General features: G+C 42.6%; 1 protein-coding gene and 2 non-coding genes across 3 annotated transcripts; 1 reads left to right on the forward strand and 2 right to left on the reverse strand.

Moving 5' to 3' along the window:
* Positions 1 to 1,215: 1,215 nt before the first annotated feature.
* LOC122890813 lies at positions 1,216 to 1,279 on the forward strand. The gene has a single exon (XR_006381234.1). It is a non-coding gene; the product is annotated as a small nucleolar RNA SNORD45 (small nucleolar RNA).
* A 2,573-nt stretch (positions 1,280 to 3,852) lies between these two features.
* On the reverse strand, positions 3,853 to 3,956 carry LOC122890760. The gene has a single exon (XR_006381185.1). It is a non-coding gene; the product is annotated as a U6 spliceosomal RNA (small nuclear RNA).
* An 8,126-nt stretch (positions 3,957 to 12,082) lies between these two features.
* On the reverse strand, positions 12,083 to 13,621 carry LOC122919067 (putative tripartite motif-containing protein 75). Its single transcript, XM_044267834.1, has one exon. The coding sequence runs from the start codon at positions 13,584 to 13,586 to the stop codon at positions 12,183 to 12,185; it is 1,404 nt and encodes a 467-aa protein (XP_044123769.1). The 5' UTR covers positions 13,587 to 13,621; the 3' UTR covers positions 12,083 to 12,182.
* Positions 13,622 to 21,193: the final 7,572 nt, after the last annotated feature.

Here is a 21,193-nt window from a genome sequence, read left to right on the forward strand (position 1 = left end):
GCCTCTGCCTTCAGCTCTGGTCATGATCTCAGGGTCCTGGGATGGAGTCCTGCATCAGGCTCTCTGCTCAGCAGGGAGCCTGCTTCTCCTTCTCTCTCTGCCTGCCTCTCTGCCTACTTGTGATCTCTCTCTCTCTCTCTGTCAAATAAATAAATAAATAAATAAAAATCTTCTTAAAATTTAAAATTTTTAAATAAAGATTTTTTTTATTTACTTAAAAGAGAGCACAGAGGGAGACAGAAGTGGACTCTCCGCTGAGCAGATATCCTGATGTGGGGCTTGATCCCAGAACCCTGAGATCATGACCGGAGCCAAAGGCAAATGCTAAAACGACTTAAGTCACCCAGGTGCCTTATTCCCAGGCCTGCAGGCCCCACATCACTGAAGGGTTCCCACAGCCCCTTAAGAAGAGCCTCTCTTGCCCATGATGAAAGAGGACGATTAGGGTTTCATTCATAACTGTAAAGTTTTTGTTTTTTTTTTTAAGTTGGGGGTTACTAATTTGTTTCACTAGAATGGCAGAGGAGATGTAAACAAATTTTATTACATAGGCTTTTTATTCAGTTACGTAAAAACCACAAATCAGGTACTGTATTTTAGTTAAAAATTGCTTTAATTCAACAGAACAACTTTTGTGGCTATTTAATGAAATCTGTAAATAGGAGGTGGAGTTTAAGAAATCCTGGCTGAGCAGTTTTTAACTGCAGGCTCTAAAGTATGTCAAATACAGAGAATATTCTGGAATATAGGTGTTTATTCATATTTGAAGATGAAACTAAATGTAGATGTGCCTTGGAATGTTAGTTACGTAATAATTTGGTTAAGAGAGCATTCTGGGTCTGTGCTTCTGCGTTCTGCTTTTACGTGGTTGACTCACGCAGAGGCCCCAACCGTGACCATGAGCCCCCAGACACATGCTGTCCAGCCCACCGCACACGAGGAGCCTGTTCACAGTCCTGCCGAGTGCGCCCCCAGCCTCGGACCTGCTATCTCCACACGAGGAAGCTATCTTTTGAAATTTGTGCACTGACCCCACTGACCCCAATTTGATCAAATTATGTATAAAATTCTTTTTAGAAGAGATGGCTCATTAACAGGGAGGAAATCGTTATATTACAGTTTCAAGAATAGCCTTAGGCATTCAGATTCTTTTCTCTTAATATATATAATAGGGAAGATTCAGCCATCAATGGAGTGTTTTAAAATTCAAGAACAGGTCAATGATGAACTGGCATGTATTCTGAATCCAAAGCTGATTATTACTGCTTTAAGATGCTGGTGAGGATGTGGAGAAAGGGTAACCCTCCTACACTGTTGGTGGGAATGCAAGCTGGTACAACCGCTCTGGAAAACAGCATGGAGGGTCCTCAAAATGTTGAAAACAGAGCTACCCTATTACCCAGCAATTGCACTACTGGGTATTTACCCTAAAGATACAAACGTAGTGATCCGAAGGGGCACGTGCACCCGAATGTTTATAGCAGCAATGTCTACAATAGCCAAACTATGGAAAGAACCTAGATGTCCATCAACAGATGAATGGATCAAGAAGATGTGGTATATATACACAATGGAATACTATGCAGCCATCAAAAGAAATGAAATCTTGCCATTGCGATGAGGTGGATGGAACTAGAGAGTATCATGCTTAGTGAAATAAGTCAACTGGAGAAAGACAACTATCATATGATCTCCCTGATATGAGGAAGTGGAGATGTAGCATGCGGGAGTTTGGGGGGTAGGAAAAGAATAAATGAAACAAGATGGGATCGGGAGGGAGACAAACCATAAGTGACTCTTAATCTCACAAAACAAACTGAGGGGTGCTGGGGGGAGGGGCATCGGGAGAGGCAGGTGGGGTTATGGACATTGGGGAGGGTATGTGCTATGGTGAGTGCTGCGAAGTGTGTAAACCTGGCAGTTCACAGACCTGTACCCCTGGGGATAAAAATATATGTTTATAAAAAATAAAAAAATTTTTTAAAAAATACATTATATGTTTATAAAAAAATTTAAAAATTAAAAAAAAAATTCAAGAACAGCAGAAGGAAGCATCAGTTGGCATTCTTCTAACAATGACCTGTCTTCAGAATTTTTGCTTCAACATCAAGGAAAAGGTTCATTTTCTTACTTTCAACCAATGAAATATTCTGGATGAAACAAGTCACTCATTTGCCATGACCTTTTAGAAAAGTTATTTTGGTTTTGTTTTTGTTTTTAAAGTACCTATTATTAATCTGTATTTGCATTGACTATGTTTTAGTGTAATTATAAATGGTGAACTCAGTTTCTGAACTTAAACCTTTGATTTGCAATTTCTAAAAAAATAATAGTTTTTATTATATTCTTCTGCTTGCTTTTGATTTGTTCCCCCTGTGGTTTATAGTGTACATGTGGCTCAGTGGGTTAAAGCCTCTGCTTTCAGCTCAGGTCTTGATCTCAGGGTCCTGGGATCAAGCCCTGCATTGGGCTCTCTGCTCAGCGGGGAGCCTGCTTCTCCCTCTCTCTCTGCCTGCCTCTCTCTGTCTACTTGTGATCTCTGTATGTCAAATAAATAAACAAAATCTTTTAAAATTTTTTAAAAATAAAATAAAATAATCTGAGGTCATCTTCAAATAATATTAACATTTCCTTTTCAGGAAGGGAAAGGGATAGCCCCTATAAAAGTGTATTATCAGCTTCTCTCGTTAATCCTTTATGCTTTTAGGGTCATACATATATGCTAGAAACAGGCTAATACATTTGTTAGTATTATTGCTGTAAGCAGCAGTCATCTTTTAGAGCTAATACCTTCATTGATTCCATTTTTTATGTACTTCGTTTCTTTGTATAAATACACATTTCTGGCTTGTTCTGAAGAACTTTGATTACCATTCCTTGTAGTATAAGAATAGCAATGAATTCCCTCAGTTTTACTTTTGTAGGCATTTCATTATCACTTTTGAGAAGTATTTTCATTAAGTATAAAACTACGAATTCACATGTTTTTTTCTTTCTACACCTTAAAGATGTCACTTTAAAAAAATCACACACACAAAAATCTTTCTTCCACTTACAAGTGGTAAACACAATTCAGAATTTTAAAGACGGCACACTGGTTGAGTTATACTACATGTACTTACTCTCCTATATATGTAAAATAAGAAAATAAAGCAGAATGCACAATAGTTTTTAAATAGTTCATTGTTCATAATCTATTACTTATACAGATTGTAAGAGATTAGGAATCATACCCAGTATGACATGAGGTATAAGTATTTTGGTAAAATATCACTTGAATAGATATAAGACTAGGCATTCAAATTATAAAATTAAACTGTGCAAATTTCATAGTTCAGAAGAATGCCAGTCCTACTGAATTTTACTTTTGTGGAAAAAGAATTGCTCCTGTAACTACTAGAAGCCCTGCAGCAAAGCTATCCCTGTTCTGTAACTGAATTCTATAGCCTGAATCTTGTCACAATGGCATCTTCCTCCTTTTCCTGGGATTCTTAGCAACATTTATATCCTGTTTGGTTTTGTCTTTCATCTCTTCCACCTAGTAATGCCATCGTGACAGGATCTATTTTGGACTGTAATTCTGTGGTGTCTTTTGAAATCCCAATATCTCCTCTCTCCTTAAAAATAGTAAGATCAGATTGTACTGTTATAGGATCTAGAATCAGATTTATCTTAAATTGATAATGTTTTCTGAGCCATATGTTGTGATGAAAGTCTGTAATCATCATTCTTTAATTAAAATGAAAAAGCCTTGGAATTTGTATCATTTAATATCTGTTGTGAATGTGTGTGTGTGTGTGTGTGTGTGTGTGTCCTAATCTTCAAAGAGGGGCAGGATGCTGGGGAACTACACAGAAAATAGAACGCTTCATGAATTTACCTGTCATCCTTGCATGGGGGCCATGCTAATCTCCATATCCTCCTAGTTTTAGTGTATGTGCTGCCAAAATGTGCACCCTGTTGTGGATACTTTCAATATTAATTAATTAGTAATTGCAAATCTGCTATCTCAATATATTAGAGATGTGAGTATGAAAGCATGGTCTGACAGTTTTGTTATCAATTAATGTGTGTCTAGTATCTTCTTCTTTGTACTTTAAGACTTTCTAGGCTGTAGCTAGTTACTTTCCGATAAGAGCCTCCATTGCTCAAAACCAGAATCTAATCTCTCCCTCTAATATTCAGCTATCTTCTCTAGCTATAAAGTTTTTCTCCTTTACATGGCTATTGCTTTTTCTTTGAGGCATCTTGTTCTATGGAACATGTGAGCCCAGTGGGAGACTACAGTGCAGACATAAATGCTCTAGGTCCTTCACAAAAAAGGGGTGGGAACCTGATAGTATCTCTCTTCCTGTCTTTTCCTTGTGCTACTTCTGATTTGCACTTGTTTGGCTGCTCCCTGGGTTGGCAGAGTGAGGGGCAGATAAGCCAGGAAGAGGAAGCATTTAGTTTCTACAACTGATGGGTGCAAGAGCGACAGCGGTTGGACAGGACAGTCATCATCAGGTCTGTGAGGAAACAGGAACAGCGAAGGTAGTGTATCTCAGTGAGAGCTCTGCAGGACAACCGACACGCCCTCTCGGGGAACCCCGTGCTCACTCAGATGACCCTACACAGCCAGGTCCCTAGGCGCTGGGTCTTGGGAGAAGAGGACAGCTTCTCTGTTCACACATGATGTCTTTCCCTCTTTCTGGCACCTCTTCTTGCTGGTGGTCTCCAAAACCAAGATTGACCTCCTCCTCCTGTCACATTGGGAGCCGAGGCCCGGAAGCCCCCGATGACCATTGCCAATCACAACTTGGCTGGCCACCCCTTGCCTTCCAGACTCTTAAGAGCTGATGCCCCCTGTAGCACCTGAGGCAGTAGGAGCTGGAGGGGGTTTGAGGCGCAGAGTTGTCCTATGGACTAGATGTCTTTGCATTCTTAAGAGACCAGATGTTTGGTTGGTTTGTTAGTTTTCTGCCACCCATCCCCAATCTGGCCAGACTGAGTGCACTTCATATGAGGAACTCCCCACAAACTATTTGCTTCCTTCCTTTCCTTTTTCTTTCTCTTTTTCTTCCACAGGGTGTGATAGCCTACCTCCAAGATGACTCCCAGTGATCCCAACCGCTTTGCAAATAAGTGGGGCTGTGTTACTAGTTCTAATCAACAAAGTAAGTGCAGACATGATGAGTGCTACTTTCTGCCTGGCATGAAGAGCCACAGGCCATCACAATGCTCTCTCCTTCATATATTTAAGTAATTTTTTTGTTTTTGCATAATTTTAGATGTTAAGCAAGGTTGCACGGATACTTCAGAGAGTACTCGTGTACTCCATACTCCGTTTCCCTACATTACTCTAGTACCTTTGTCACAATAAATGAACCAGTATTGATACATTATTAATTAAACTCCACATTTTATGCAGATTTTATGAGTTTTTCCCTGCTGCCCTTTTTCTGTTCCAGGATCCCATCTATGATACCACATTATTTAATCATCTGTAACCTTAGGTTCCTCTGGTCTGTGAGCTTCCTAGACTTTCTTGGACAGTTTTGAGGAATATTATATCAGGTATTTGGGGGAAATGTACCTCAGTTTCAGTTCATTTTCTATTCTTATAGTTGGACTAGAGCAGTGAATTTAGGAAAGACCATAGTGCTGACATGCCATTCTTATCACATCATATCAAGGGCACTTGGTATCAACATGGCACATCACTGATGATAGGAACCTTGATCATCTTCCTAGTGTTTGTAAGCATCTCTACTCTGTATAGTTATATCTCCTCCCTTACTTTTCCATGCTGTAATCTTGGGAGCAAGTCATCATCCTCCTTGGAAACAGGTCATAGTGCTCTCCTGACTTCTCTAAGACAACTCTCCAATGGTGCTGCCACAAGTCAGAGCATAAGGGTGCCTGGGTGATGCGGTTGGTTGACTGCCTGCCTCCGACTCAGTTCATGATCCCAGGATTCTGGGATCAAGCCCCACATCAGGCTCCCTGCTCAGCAGAGAGCCTGCTTCTCCCTCTCCCTCTGCCTGCAGCTCTGTCTACTTGTGCTCTCTGTCAAATAAATAAATAAACTTAAAAAAAAAAAAAAAAAAACAAGGTCAGAAAGTATGGATCTTGGACTCACTCAGTGGAGCCACAGTTTCAGTCCTGGACATCATAAGAACCAGACATAAACTTTGTGGTGCAATGTCATTGAGAGGTCAGGGTTTACATATTATAGAAGCATAGCCTGGTCAAATTTGACAAACAACATCTTTACCTTGTATTTTGCTTTCTATTTTGTTCTTTTTCAATATTATTTTGGCAATATATTAGGGGGCTCTTGCAATACCATATAAAGTGTAAGATTTTTCATTTCAGCGAAAAGCCATTGGGGTTTTAACAAGGATTGCATTGAATCCATATATTGCTTTGGACAGTATTACTATCTTAACAACATTCAGGCTTCCGATCTTGAACATCAGATATACTTCCATTTATTTCAGTCTTTGGTAATTTCTTTCAGCAGTATTTTATAGCTTTCACTGTATAAATTTTGAATCTCCTTGGCTAAATTTATCCCTGAGTGTTTTATTATTTTTTTAAAGATTTGTTTATTTAGTTGCGAAAAAGAAAGAGAGCACACACATGCAAGTGGGAGGAGGGGCAGAGGAAGAGAATCCCCAAGCAGACTTCCAAGCTGAGCAGGAAGCCTGACACAGGGCTCGATCCCACGATCCATGAGATCATGACCTGAGCTGAAACCAAGAATTGAAAGCTTAACGGACTGAGCCACCCAGGTGCCCCTATTCTTTTTAAGGCTACTGTAACTGGAATTATTTCTTTAATTTCTCTGTAGAATTGTTCATTGCTAGTGTATAGAAATACAACTGATTTCTAAGCATTTGAGCCCTGATCTTGTATCCTGCAATTTGGTCTCAGACTGCACCTTCTCAGTCTGTTAAACAGATTACTTTTCTGAAGTGGGTGATTCCCAAGTTTCTCTTCTGGCTCTTTTCTCAGTTGACATCTTAGGTTCCTCATCTCAAGGCTTCCAGGCATAACAGGGCCCCCCGGATAGCTATACCCTCTATCACACTGCATTTCATAGGCAAGAGAGCAGTGTGGAAATGGCAGCAGATCCAGGCTTCTCTGTGTGCTAAATAGTAAGCAAAATGTTTTGGTTTGGACAGACAGAAAACTCTTGATATGTTCTACCCATTGCTCCTGGTGACTTGATTCACACAAAGACTGAAAACTGCCAGATCTGCATATCTAACCTTGGTCTCATAAATCCCAGTTAGGCATCTCATTTAATAACTCATGCATGAGACTTTTTATGAGCTCTCACTGCATGTGAGGAACTAAACCGGAAGTCTGGAATGCAAAGATCCCATCTGGAGTCCCCACCTTGAGAGAACAGTTCAGAGAATGGGAGAGATGTAAGCTATATGTTTCATGGACTTCTTCAATGAAGATGACTGTCTACTCAAGCAATAAGAAAGGTTTTTCTTTAAGCAGCAAAACAAAAGCTCGTAATTTTCCAATGAACACCATATAGGTTTATTTGTTATGAACTTATTAAAATGAAAAATATAGATGAATTCAGTAAAAAATTTACTTGTTAAGTAGAGTACACTAAAGAAACAAATTGCTCTCTTATCCTAGGCCACCAGGGCTCCTGGCACCCCTCAAATATTACCATTCTTGTTTGTCCTGTATCTTTGCAGGAACATCCATTTATATCCACATATGAAAGAGCAGAATTTTTTTTGTTTATTTTTACAACATGAACATGCTATGTGTAGTGTTCTGTACATGGGTTTTTTTAATCCTTAAATATATCTAGACATATTTCATGTCCACCTACATAGACTAGGTTACTTTTCTTTTCTTTTTTTTTTTTAAAGCATTTACTACTTCTTCAATCTAAAGCCAAATGTGATAGATTATATTTATGGTAGATTTTGCAGAACCAGTAGTGTACTTTTTTATTCTTATAAAAGGTTTTATTTATAATTTCACAGGATTTATCATAGATACCCTCATGTTCCCTGTGAAAAATGGGGAGTGACAAAATGTTAGACTGTTGTGGACAGAATTATGTGAGAAAATAAAGAACTGTGAGAAAAATAAGCTTTTGTTATTTCAGCCGCCCAGTCTATAGTATTTTGTTACAGTAAACCAAGCAAACTAATGCATAAATAACTATAGAAAAAGAGGGACAGGGGCTCCTGGGTGGCTCAGTGGGTTAAGCCTCTGCCTTGAACTCAGGTTATGATCTCACAGTCCTGGGATCGAGCTCACGTTGGGCTCTGCTCAGCGGGGACCTGCTTCCCACCCACGCCCCCAACCCCGCCTGCCTCTCTGCCTCCTTGTGATCTCTTTCTCTGGCAAATAATAAAATATTTTTAAAAAGAGGGAGGGACAAAAAGCCACTATCTTATACCATGCACTTACAAGTCCCTACTTCCCACCATGGCACATGGCAAGGGACTGAGATCGGAGAAGGCAGGCGAGATACCAGAGGGCCCAAGTGTGGCTCTATCCTGTAGCAAGGCCTCAGTAGCCATGCTGAGTGAGCAGGATGCTGTACCCATGATCCAAGGCATACTGGCCTGATGAGTATTGCAGGTTTAAACTTAAGGCCTAGGAGAGCCTCTGTTTCCAGGAAGTCTCAGTACAGATCTTCCATGACTCATGATGGGGTCATTTTTCAATAATCCCATCAAAAATTGAAAATATTTTAATAATGTTGCAAAATAACCTACCAAACAGCATAGCTTAGCCTAGTCTACCTGAAATAGTCTCAGAACACTTACATTAGCCTCAGTTGGGCAAAATCATCTAACACAAAGCCGATTTCATACTAAAGTGTTGAATATTTCATTGTATCCTGTACTGAAAGAGAAAAGCAATGGCTATAAATGTATTGGTTGTTCACCCTCATGGGCACGTGGCTGACTGGGAGCTACAGCTTACTGCCACAGCCCAGCATCATGAGAGAGTAGCATACCACATGTTGCTAGCCCAGGAAAAGATCGAAATTCAAAATTCAAAGTACAGGGTTTGGGTTGTTTTTTGTTTTGTTTCGTTTTGTTTTGTTTTGTTTAAGATTTGTTTATTTATTTTAAAGAAAGAAGAAGGGGAGCAGCACTGGGAGACGGAGGGAGAATCCCAAGTGACTCCACACAAAGCGCAGAGCCCCATGTAGGGCTTGATCTCACAACCCTGAGATCACAATCTGAGCTGAAACCAAGATTCGATTGCTTAACCAACTGAGCCACCCAGGTGCCCTTGAAGTGCAAGTTTCTATTGAATGTGTATCACTTTCACACTGTCATAAAGTTGAAAAATTGCAAGTTGGATTGTCTGTGTCTAACAATGGCTTACAGAATAGAGCTGAGGATCTTGCACTGAAAGCCCGGGTGCAGCTTATGGCCATCATGCTGGTCCAGAGTCCCAGCAAGCATGAGAGGAAGGTGCTGCAGCCTCTACAATGATGTCTCTGGGGGCACTAATAGGAATGCCTGATGTATTCCTATTTAGACAGATTCTAGAGCCCTTCCTTGGAAGCAGCCTCCTTAAAGGTGGTCTGATTTGTAAGTAACAGTATAAATGGCCTTAAGCAAAATTTACAGATGAGGAGTAAGTTGCATCCAGAACTCAAAAAAAGCCTAAAAGATGTTGGGCTTGTTTTCATGTTGTGGGTTTTTGAGATAGGGCTCAATAGCTCTTTCTTTCTTTCTTTCTTTTTTAAGGATTTTATTTATTTGTTTGAGAGAGAAAGAGAAAGCATGAGTGGGAGGGGCACAGGGAAAGGGAGAGAGAATCGCAAGCAGACTTGGGCTGAGCACAGGATCCCATGAGCCTGAGACCAGGACCTCAGCCAAAACCAGGAGCTGGATGCCCACTGTCCGCCACTGAGGTGCCCCTGTCCATAGCTATTCCTTGACAGTGTCAGGGATAGAAGTGCCCTCACATTACCAAGTAACTCTCAAGAAATTAACCAAGACTGTAGTCAGAGACCTCTGGAGGAGTTTGTCATAAATATAAATCATTTATGATTTAGAGAAAGTTGAATGTAGTAAAAATCTTGCCTCAAAGATTATAAGCCAAGACAAAACTATTGAGGTAGGGCGCCTGGGTGGCTCAGTGGGTTAAGCCGCTGCCTTCGGCTCAGGTCATGATCTCGGGGACCTGGGATCGAGTCCCGCATCGGGCTCTCTGCTCAGCAGGAAGCCTGCTTCCTCCTCCTTCTCTCTCTACCTGCCTCTCTGCCTACTTGTAATCTCTCTCTGTCAAATAAATAAATAAAATCTTTAAAAAAAAAAAAACTATTGAGGTAGCTAGAATTGCTGGGTAGAGGTGTATGATAGCCCTTTGGAGGTGAAGGAAAGTTATGGCTGGGAAGCTGTTGAAATAAACCCTAAATCTAATATACTGGCCGAATCTATAATAGCCAGATATTTACCAGTTGTTGATTGGATGGAATTATCAATTATGACAACACTGGGTGGGAGGCATTAAGGTTATAGGGATTCACTGTGAGGTGCTATCCATTCTTCTCAAGTTAAAGATAGCAAAATCTGCATGTTAAACAGAGAAGCAGTAGGGATAACCTCTACTCTACATAGATCTTCAATAATATATTTCAATTCTTGAATGCCGCTTCAACTAATGTTTTGTCATATGATCTATTGGAGTAGGGCATTCATCCAGGTCCATTTTGTGAAGCCAATTTGTGTCAATGATTTAATTTTACTACTCACTGGGTCAGCTCATCCATGCCTTCTGTTAGGCATGTTAGGAGAACATGTGGTTGTGACCATGGGGAATTTAGGCAAGGCAACCATTCTGATAGCTAAGATGAGGCATACCTCTTTGATGTCTCTTTTATTTTCAGTAGCATCATTAACATTCTAGTAGGATCCCACTAAATGAGCATCTAGGTTATGGAGGCACAAAATAGACTCTCACCCTTTTATTTTGCCTGTACTATAGATTTTTTAAAAAAGATTTTATTTTTATTTCAGAGAGTGAGCAAGACGGGGAGCATGTCGGATGGGGAGGGGCAGAGGGAGAAGCAGGCTCCCTGCTCAGCAGGGAGTCTGATGCGGGCCAAATCCCAGGACCCAGGGATCACAACCCGAGCCGAAGTCAGACGCTTAACTTACTGAGCCACCCAGGCACCTGTTCTATAGATTCTTTTAGTAAATTTCAACTTGCCAATTAGGTCAAATTGTGGCCCTCTGTTCTACTGCTTCATTTCCTTTCCCTGATGCCAGTCTTTCCTTCCTTCTTTCTGACTTGGATTCTAGAGCCTTTTCTTGGAGGAGACCCCATTAAAGGTGCACTGATTTGCATGTAAAGGCATAAATGCTCTAAGTGCATGATTTCTTTGGGCAGCAGAGAGAAAGAGAGAGAGAGGGAGAGAGAGAGAAAGAAAGAAAGAAAGAAAGAAAGGAAGAAAGGAAGGAAGCGGGAGGGAAGGAGGGAGGGAGGAAGGAAGGAAGAAAGAAAGGGAGAAAGAAAGAGAAAAAGAAAGAGGAGAAAACCCCTGAAGAAGTTAGTTAACATTTCTAGAAGTCTGCTCAGAACACCAACCTCAAGATCAGGTTGTAGCCAGGGTGGACCCTCACCCAAAATTTTGTTCGCTGTATGGACTGATGACATTACACACACCAGAAAGATCTGAAGAGATTTATTACTCACATAGTCTGGATGGAAACACCATCTCTATCTTCCAAGGCTGTCCCCCATAAGAACATCATTGACCATATAATGTGGAGCAGTCAGTACCTTATTACCACCCAGAAACAGGACAGACCCACTGAGAATCGCCTCCCTACAATTATGTCTTTTCTCCTGCCTGGCATATAAATGGCACTTACATATGGGACTACACTATAAGTGTACAAAATGTGTAATAAATCTAATACAATATATGTACATGTAAATACATAAATGTGCCCAAAAAGTCTATTGGAGCTATAAAATTATAATGTATATACTTTGATCTTAGAATTCCAGAAATAGTTAATCCCCACATTTCTTTAGCTATTCAAACAAAATTTAAAAAAAAAAGAAAACAAAATGAGAAAATGTATTTAAGTCACAAAAGTATTAAAAAATTGGCACCACATTCACTGACAGTTGTACAATATTCCACCCACTGTAAGTTACAGACAGAAAATGAAGCCAAGTCATAGTTCATAATCCCTCACTGCACAGATCGTGAGAGGTTTGGAGTCATGCCCCACACAGAAGTAAGGCTTCAGTACTTCAGAAAATGTATCCATGAAAGAATGGATATGAGACCTGTCGTTCAAACTGTAAAAGGAAATCTCCCCCAACTCATAGTCCAGATAAATGCCAACCCCTTTGGGCTTTTCCTTCAGTGCAAGAGCGACAGGAGCGGCCCCTTGTGCGACATAGCTACCTTCCTGCAGCCGAATTGTCCAGCAACTGTTCCCTCCAGAAGGGGGCCGCTTGCCCTTCCTGGAAAGGGGGTCCTTACAAAGCCCCACTGCCCACTCCCGCTTGTCGCCGACCTGCACCTCCCAGTAATGTCGGCCACCATCGAAGCCCTCAGAACCCAGCACGACCAGAAATCTCTTTGGATTCTGAGGAATGCCTGGCTTTCTCCTCACAAATGTCACTGACTTTTTATCCTCAGAGACAAGCAGATTCGGGTGTGCAGTCTCAGGATCCAGAGTAACCTCTTGTCTAAACTTCTGTATAACTTTCTGCAGAGCCAAGTACTGTGGAGGGAGACTGCATCCTTCAGTCCTTAACTGGAAAGAATAGAGAGCTGGGGGCTTCAGGCCTGCACACCTGTCCTGGATCCTCCTGACACCTGTCAGCAGCTTCACCTCCGACATCACACTCCTCTCTGCCACCTGGTTTAGGAGGCGTCGGACAGTGAAAACATGGTCTGAAAGGGCGGTGATGTTCACACAGAGTTTCTGCTGAATGTCTCTCTCTTCTTCCGCTAGCCGTGCCAGAACAGCCTCTTGCTCACGGTCTACACATTCGTTCAGGTGCTCAAACTCAGAGGTTAATTTCTGACTCTGGTACTCCACCTTCTCTCTCAGTTCTAAGAGTTTTCGATCTTGGGTGGCTACTAGTTTCTGAACATCTGCCACCTGCCTCTTCAGCTGCCTGATGTAACAGCTGAGCCTCTGCCTGTGATGAGAGGCGGCCTCCTCCACGGGCCTCACCAAGTGGCCCTGGTGGTCAGGGGGCTGTGTGCACTTGGGACACAACACCTCAAAGTCCTCCTCACAAAAGAGGGTCAGGACCTGGTTGTGCTTCTCACACAGATGTTTCTCTTCCAGCCTCCTCTTCTTGGTCGTAGTGACGTGGAGGAGCTTGGCAATGTCAATCATCCTTCCCAGCTGGGTGTTGCTCCTCAAGTGCCTCTCCTGGCATGCGTGACGGCACACGGGGCACGGGAACCTGTCCTTGAGATCAGCCCAGGACCGCTGGATGCAGCAGCGACAGAAGTTGTGTCCACATTCGGTGGTGACGGGGTCTCTGAGGTAATCCAGACAGACGGGACAGTTGGCTTCTGCCTGGAGCCCTGCCAGGGCTGCTGGGACTGCCATTGGGCTATGAAGGAAGACCTGGACTGAGGTGGGTTTTCTTCAAGAGCTGGGGCTTTGAAGGCTCTTTCCACTGAGAAGCCTCAGACGCTCCCTCAGATCTTGCTGTTCTTCCTATCTTGAACGTTTCATTCCTTTGAGGCAAATGGCCTCAAATACAAAGATAGGTGCCCAGGGAAGCTGCAGTCAGTCACAGGTTAGTGGGCAATCAGCTGCCGTTGGCAGTTTGGAGGATGTGAAACCGTTATGCAATTCTCTTGGTCAGAATGTAGACACAACTTTAAAGTGCCTCTTCATCCCTGGAGAGGAGAAAATATTGTTTCATGTAAAAAAAATATATACCGTATTTGTGGCCCTGTTCACTGCCACATTTGAGGCAACCACCAATTCTTCTCTCCACCCCCAGGATTCTACCTACACCCACACCAACACAGGGAGCTGCATGGCATTGCAGAAAGCTAAAGGCTTTGCAAATTGAGCATCCATCCTGAGTAGGATTTCCCCTTACTCATTATCTGGGGGATCTGGGGAAAATAAATGACATCCTCATCTCTAAAAGAATCGAGTAAATAAGGATACAAATCCCAACTTCAATCGTTTCCATCTTGTCAAAGATCCAATAAAAGAACCTGGTATATTTTTGGTTTAAAACACAGATATTTCTGGGATGCCTGGGTGGCTCACTTCGTAAGTGTCTGCCTTCAGCCTGGGTCATGATCCCAGAGTCCTGGGATTGAATCCCACATTCAATCGGTGGGAAGCCTGCTTCTCCCTCTCGGTGGGAAGCCTGCTTCTCCCTCTCCCATTCCCCCTGCTTGTGTTCCCTCTCTCTCTGTGTCTCTCTCTGTCAAAGAAATAAATAAGTTCTTTAAAATAAATAAATAAAACACAGATATTTCTTAAACCACAGCACTGAAATCATAGTATGTCAAAATTTACTTTTCACTTAAGCATCTCAACTGCAGGATACATCCAACTGTGTACATAAGTGGTTTGGACTAGATTAGATTTACTCTGAGGACCCTGCCAAGTCAGAAAGCTGTGATTTTGACAAGATGCATAGAATGAAATTGGAGATCAGGAATTCAATGTGAGAAAATACTAAGAAACACACACATATATACACAATTGCCCTCCATAACCACTGATGAGATACCAACTAGTGAAGATTGGTGGGGACAATTTCCCCAGAAGAGGGCATGGAGTTTTCCTTGAGTAGCAGTTACTGATTGTGAAATATAGGCTGAAAGGCTGAGGCCAACTCTTAGGGTTGAAGGAACAAATGTGGACTATAGGGCACCCCACAGAGGATGTGTCCTAGTAAATACTCCACACTTTAAGTTGGTATCAGTGAAGTGTTACCCACTAGAGAGTCATGAACAGAACACCCCTTAAAAAGTTCATTGATTTAATCATCAATTTAAAGCAATAAATTGATTTAATCAACTTAATCACTGATTTAAACCCTCATGGGTTTAAGGCAATCTCTGCTTGATTGTCAGAGTTCCCAAAATGAATTTCAAGGTATTAAAATATAAAGTCTTGGTGATCTGTGCTGTCACTGAAACACCCATACACGGGTGGTGAGCATGTGAGTTGGTATAACCACTTGAGAAAACTGTTTTGCATTGTAACCAACTTGGAACTTACACATATCTTGGGACCCAGTTATTCTACTCAGGCTGTATAACCATTGGAAGTATGAACCAGAACAGCTTCAAAATACATGCACCAACAGACCTACATGAAGGTTCATGACAACATTTTTCACAAGCCCAAACTTCAAATAATTCCAGTATCTGACATTAGAATGCATGAATGAATTGTGGTGTATTCATACAATGGAACATTAATCAACAATGGGAAGGCGCTAACTCCTCTTCACCCCAAAACTTGGATGAGTCACAGAGATATGTTGTGTGAAGAAAAACCAGTCACAAAATAATATAGACTGTGTGTAGAAAAAATGACTTAATGGTGTTAGACCTCAGCACAATCGAAGTATTTGGGGAGGAGAGATAGGCTAGTAATTGGGAAAAACATTGGAAATATTTCTAGGGTGCTGGTAATAATCTTTTTTTCCCCAAAACATATAAATAGCTCTTATACCAAGTAATTCAAACAAACATATGAATAATCTGGATATAAAAATGGCCAAAGAAGGGGCGCCTGGGTGGCTCAGTGGGTTAAGCCGCTGCCTTCGGATCAGGTCATGATCTCAGGGTCCTGGAATCAAGTCCCGCATCGGGCTCTCTGCTCAGCAGGGAGCCTGCTTCCTCCTCTCTCTCTCTCTCTGCCTGCCTTTCTGCCTACTTGTGATCTCTCTCTGTCAAATAAATGAATAAAATCTTTTTTAAAAAATGGCCAAAGAAGATAAACAAATGGCCAATCATGAAATTGAAGCAGATCGTTCTAGTAATGTAGAGACATGAGAATGAAAACAAGAGAGATTATTCTTTGCATTTCATGAGATTGGCAGAGATTTGAAAGACTTCAAACAGAGGGTAGTGGAGCCAGAAGGAGACCACGAGATCTTTTATAAGTCAAAGAGCATTTACAGAGAAGGAGGAAACAAACCTCCTTCAACAAAATGTTCCTTGGTCACATAGAAAGTGACCAATGGCAACTAATGATACCCCAGACTTTCCATACTCAAGACCCTCAGAACCTATCTCTGACTGAGTCCAGCACCCATTTGGGCCTCCATGCATCTGCTGTCCATGCATTTGGATCTAATCATTACCCTCTCCCACAGGAGGACCCTCCCATCTGGAGGGCCACATCCTTCCCCTCAGCTCCAGCTTCTCCAACCACCAAGCTCTCCACAGCTGTCACCTGTCTTCCCTTTTCCAGCAGGATGAACTCCCTCTGGCCTCACCACCCTTGTACCTGCAGAACCCTTAGTTGTCTCCTATGCGGCCACCAGCTCTTCATTCATTTGTCACTTCCTCTTGATCCGACCTTCCTGACTCTGTGATGGGTCACCTCTCCTAACACGGTGTCACAAAACAGTAAGGATAGTATCATGAATTTGCCTTATGAGTCCATGACTGTTGTAAATTCACACAGGTCCTGGAGATCTGCTTTCCCTACAGAACCATAACCTCCATGCTATGACCACCATGACTGTATCACCAAGTATCTCCTCAATCCTTGGCTAAAGCTGTTGAAAGACTAAACTTGTCCAGGTTTCTGGGTCTCCCTTAAAAACTGAGTGTCTTTGGGCAACTCGTTTATACCCTCTGAGCATCTGTAAGCAGGCAGGTGTTTAGATTAAGGAAGATCAAGCTTGCACAGGACCTGAGCACCAGAGATCTTGGCCTCATAGCACTATTCCCTCCACTCCCCACCTGCGGGTAATCTGCCCCTCACTGAGACCTCCGGCAAGAGGATTCTACATGCTGCTTCAGATCAGCCCCTCTGGGAGCTTTGTCATACACAGATAGTTGTCTTCCTGTTTTCTGCTTCTAGGATAAGACAACGTAAGAACTATCAGTATTTTTAGGTGACTTAGGACAAGGCTCACTGAGGGACTGGTAACCATAAGAAATGGAATGTCTTTTAAGAGAAACCAAAACAAGGGAGGCCTGGGTGGCTCAGTCAGTTAAAAGAAACCAAACCCAAGATGAGATTCCCTTGCAGGGTGCGATTTCTGGCCCTGCAGGAGCAGGAGCTCAGGGGACTACAGCTCGTACCACACTCTCCAGCCCTCTCTCCCAGTCCCTACATTGTCCCAACTCCCTGCTTACCTGGGACAGGCGACTCTGGACGGGTCTGTGAGGCTTGCACCCAAGAAGCTCACACTCAGGGGCGGCGGAAACCACTGCACATAAGAAGCCACTGCCCATAACGGTGTGTGACCACCCTATATATACACCGCTTGGTGGGTGGAGCTATTAGGGACCCGCCCATCAGTCTGCTCGCTCCTCCCCCACAGAGGAACGGTGGGGCCAGGGTACGGGTGAGGCAGTTTCAAGGTGCTGTTTGGTGGGGAGGGCATCTTCCGTGATTGAATCAGACCAGGTGGAGAGGGCTGTGTTAACACGCATAATCTCACTTGTGCCTTTGCAGTCCTCCCCAATCCCATTTTGGCTGATGAGGAAACCGAATCTGAAAGATTAATGAGGCCAGTTCATTTCCCCCGCCTGCCACCCCCCCCCCACCCAGGCATGTAATTCAGGTGCTGAGTGGCACCCTGTCCTCGCAGTACGTCGTCCAGCACTGTGCAGCACGAGGACTGGGGAGCATCCTGCAGGAGCAGGTTTCGGGTCTGCAGCTCCTGAGAACCCTCAGAGTCTGAGCCTGTGCCTTGGACGCTCTTGTGGCCGAAACTGCCTTTTTCATAAGCGGAGCCAAGGTGAGAAAGCCAGCCCCATTAGTCCCTATGTGGGTAATTGCTTCCGTTGTTCCAGTAAACAACCAAGTCCTTGTCTGGCAGCATGCGCTTGCCCTGGTCTGAGGCCAGCACCTCCACCCAGCACTTCCCACAGGGCATCCCGCCCCTCCACATTTCTCACAGCTGCCTGGGGGAGTAAGTCCGAAGCTCATGGGTCTTTGCTGGGTGGTGGGTGGCTAGCCCTCTCCTAAAGTGAATGGAATCATAGGGACTTCCTCCACACAGTGACTACGGTTCCCCATAGTGGGCCGTGAGGCAGAGGCAGGGAGAGAAGCTGCTCTGGGAATGGCGGCCGCTGGAGGAGGCCCAGCCTGTGACCTGAAATAAATGACATGTGTCCTTGCTCAAACCAAACACGTTTCTGAATCTCACATAACCCTTACAGCAGTTATGGTTCCCAATTTAAAGATGGGAACATTGAGGACCAGAGAGGTTAAGAGATGGAGAGGGGTGAGAACCCAGTCAAGGCTAACTCAGAATCCTAGAGCACAGCTACCATGTATCCTGCCCCAACCCCTACCCACAGGGGCAATGACGGGACTTCCAGTGGAGCCCCCTGGGGGTGCATTTCCTTCCCAAGGAGCATAAGCCTGAGGTTACAGCCTGCACCCTACCCCGCCTCCTGTTTCGAGAGACCTGTGTCCTTTTTTTGTTTGTTTTTTAAGATTTTATTTATTTATTTGAGAGAGAGAGAGAGCGAGAGAAAGCACAAGCAGGGGGAAAGTCAGAGGGAGAAGAAGAAACAGGCGACCCACTGAGCAGGGAGCCTAATGCTGGGCTGGACCTCAGAACACTGGAACCTTGACCTGAGCGGAAGGCAGATGGTCAACCAACTCAGCCACCCAGGGGCCAGTGACCTGTGTCCTTTCTTAACAATCACTCCATCACCACCCATATAGGCATTCTACATTTGACTGTGTCTCTCATGTCAGTGCTCCAAGGGTTAGTATGGAAAATGAATAGAAAGTGCTTCTAAAATAATTTTGTAGGGAAAATAGATCGTTTTCTGCATTCGAACACAGGATTCTGTATGTTAGAAATCAGCAGGAATTCATTGCTTGTGGTTTAACCGTATTATGCTGCTAAACCAGGAAAAATGATTAAATCGGCCACTTAAAATGAAACATTGTCATTCGTGAATACTGATAGATCATAGACAACAAAATATATTTTATGTTTTGTACTGTAAAAACAAATAATAGGCCTAGGGGCACCTGGCTGACTCAGTTGGCGGAGTGCACAACTCTTGGTCTCAGAGTTGTGGATTCAAGCCCCACTTGGGGTGTAGAGATCACTTAAAAATAAAATCTCTAAAAAAAGAAAATCATTAATAGGCCTGTATTTCAGTAATTTTTAAAAAGCCTCTCCCTGGGGCGCCTGGGTGGCTCAGTGGGTTAAGCCTCTGCCTTCGGCTCAGGTCATGATCTCAGGGTCCTGGGATTGAGTCCTGCATTGGGCTCCCTGCTCGGTGGGGAGCCTGCTTCCCCCTCTCTCTCTGCCTGCCTCTCTGCCTACTTGTGATCTCTGCCTGTCAAATAAATAAATAAAATATTTTTTAAAAAAAGCCTCTCCCCACAATATACGTGGATGATTCCTAAATGATATGTATAGATAAACCAAGCATAGCCGTAAAAATCAGTAGCCACCAAGCAGCCATAGTGACACAAATTAATACTTTGTATTTCACCAGGATGCATACATATTTAAAATTGTTTATCAAGTATACTGGTGTGAGTGCCTGGGTGGGAGAGACTGTGAGCCGAAGATGAAGATAAAGGGGAAAACTAAAAGTTAAGAGATCAGCCTTTCCTGAATTACCATATATAATGAGCTGGCAAGTTCCCCCACACAACCAACCAAACGAAAATGAAGCAACCAAGAAAATTAAATGAGTTTCAGTAACATTCTCCTGAGCACCAAAAACTGTGGAAATGATATCCTATACATATGGAGTGGGAAGTCAGTTTGTTAATCTAATACCTTTAAAAAAATTTTTTTTAATTTACCATAGACTGAAGTATGCATATTTAAAAACTCAAATGATACAGAAATGTATAAGATTAAAACAATATTGTGTCATCTTCCCCAGTGTTAGCTCCTATTATCTTTCCTGTATGTTTCTGCATTTTTTTTACTTTTATTATTTTTAGTAAACTCTAAACCCAAAGTGAACTTGAATTCATAATCTTAAGATCAAGAGTCATATATTCCTCTGACTGAGCCAGCCAGGCCCCCTATCTTTTGTTTTTATACATTTAAATATGTAACTATATTTCTATATTATATGTATGTATCTATATTATATGTATTATATGTATATATCTGCATTATATGTATGTATATGTATATATGTATATGCATATAAATGAGATGGGATGATCTTATATATGTTATTTCATGGGTTTGCTTTTGTTTTTAAACTTAGACTTGTGCTTTTTATATTTTTTTATGGAGATATAATTGGTATGTAATATTGTACTCATTTTCAGTATACAACGTAATGATTTGATATATTTATATATTGCTGTGATTACCACAGTAAGTTTTAGTCAACATCCATCAGTACACATGGTTACAAATGTATGTGAGATGAGAGCTTTTCAGATTTACTGCTTTATTAACTTTCAAATATACAATACAGTTAACTATATGGGGCACCTGGGTGGCTCATTGGGTTAAGCCTCTGCCTTCGGCTCAGGTCATGATCTCAGGGTCCTGAGATCAAGCCCCGAATCAGGCTCTCTGCTCAGCAGGGAGCCTGCTTCCCCTCCTCTCTCTCTCTCTCTCTCTGCCTGCCTCTCTGCCTACTTGTGATCTCTCTCTCTGTCAAATAAATAAATAAAATCTTTAAAAAAAAATACAGTTAACTATAGTCATCTTACTATATATTATCCCCAGGACTTGTTTATCCTATAACTGGAAGTTTGTACCTTTTTTTTTTTTTTTTGAGATTATTTATTTATTTGTCAGAGAGAGAGGAGCAAGAGTGAGCACAAGCAGACAGAGTGGTAGGCAGAGGCAGAGGCAGAAGCAGGCTCCCTGCTGAGCAAGGAGCCCAATGTGGGACTCCATCCCAGGACGCTGGGATCATGACCTGAGCCGAAGGCAGCAGCTTAACCAGCTGAGCCACCCAGGCGTCCCAGTATACCTGTTGATCACATTTATCCATTTTGCCCACCCCTCCCACTTCTAGCAATTGCCAATCTATTGTCTG

Source organism: Neovison vison, chromosome 11 (genome assembly GCF_020171115.1).
Source record: "Neovison vison isolate M4711 chromosome 11, ASM_NN_V1, whole genome shotgun sequence".
NCBI lineage: Eukaryota > Metazoa > Chordata > Mammalia > Carnivora > Mustelidae > Neogale > Neogale vison.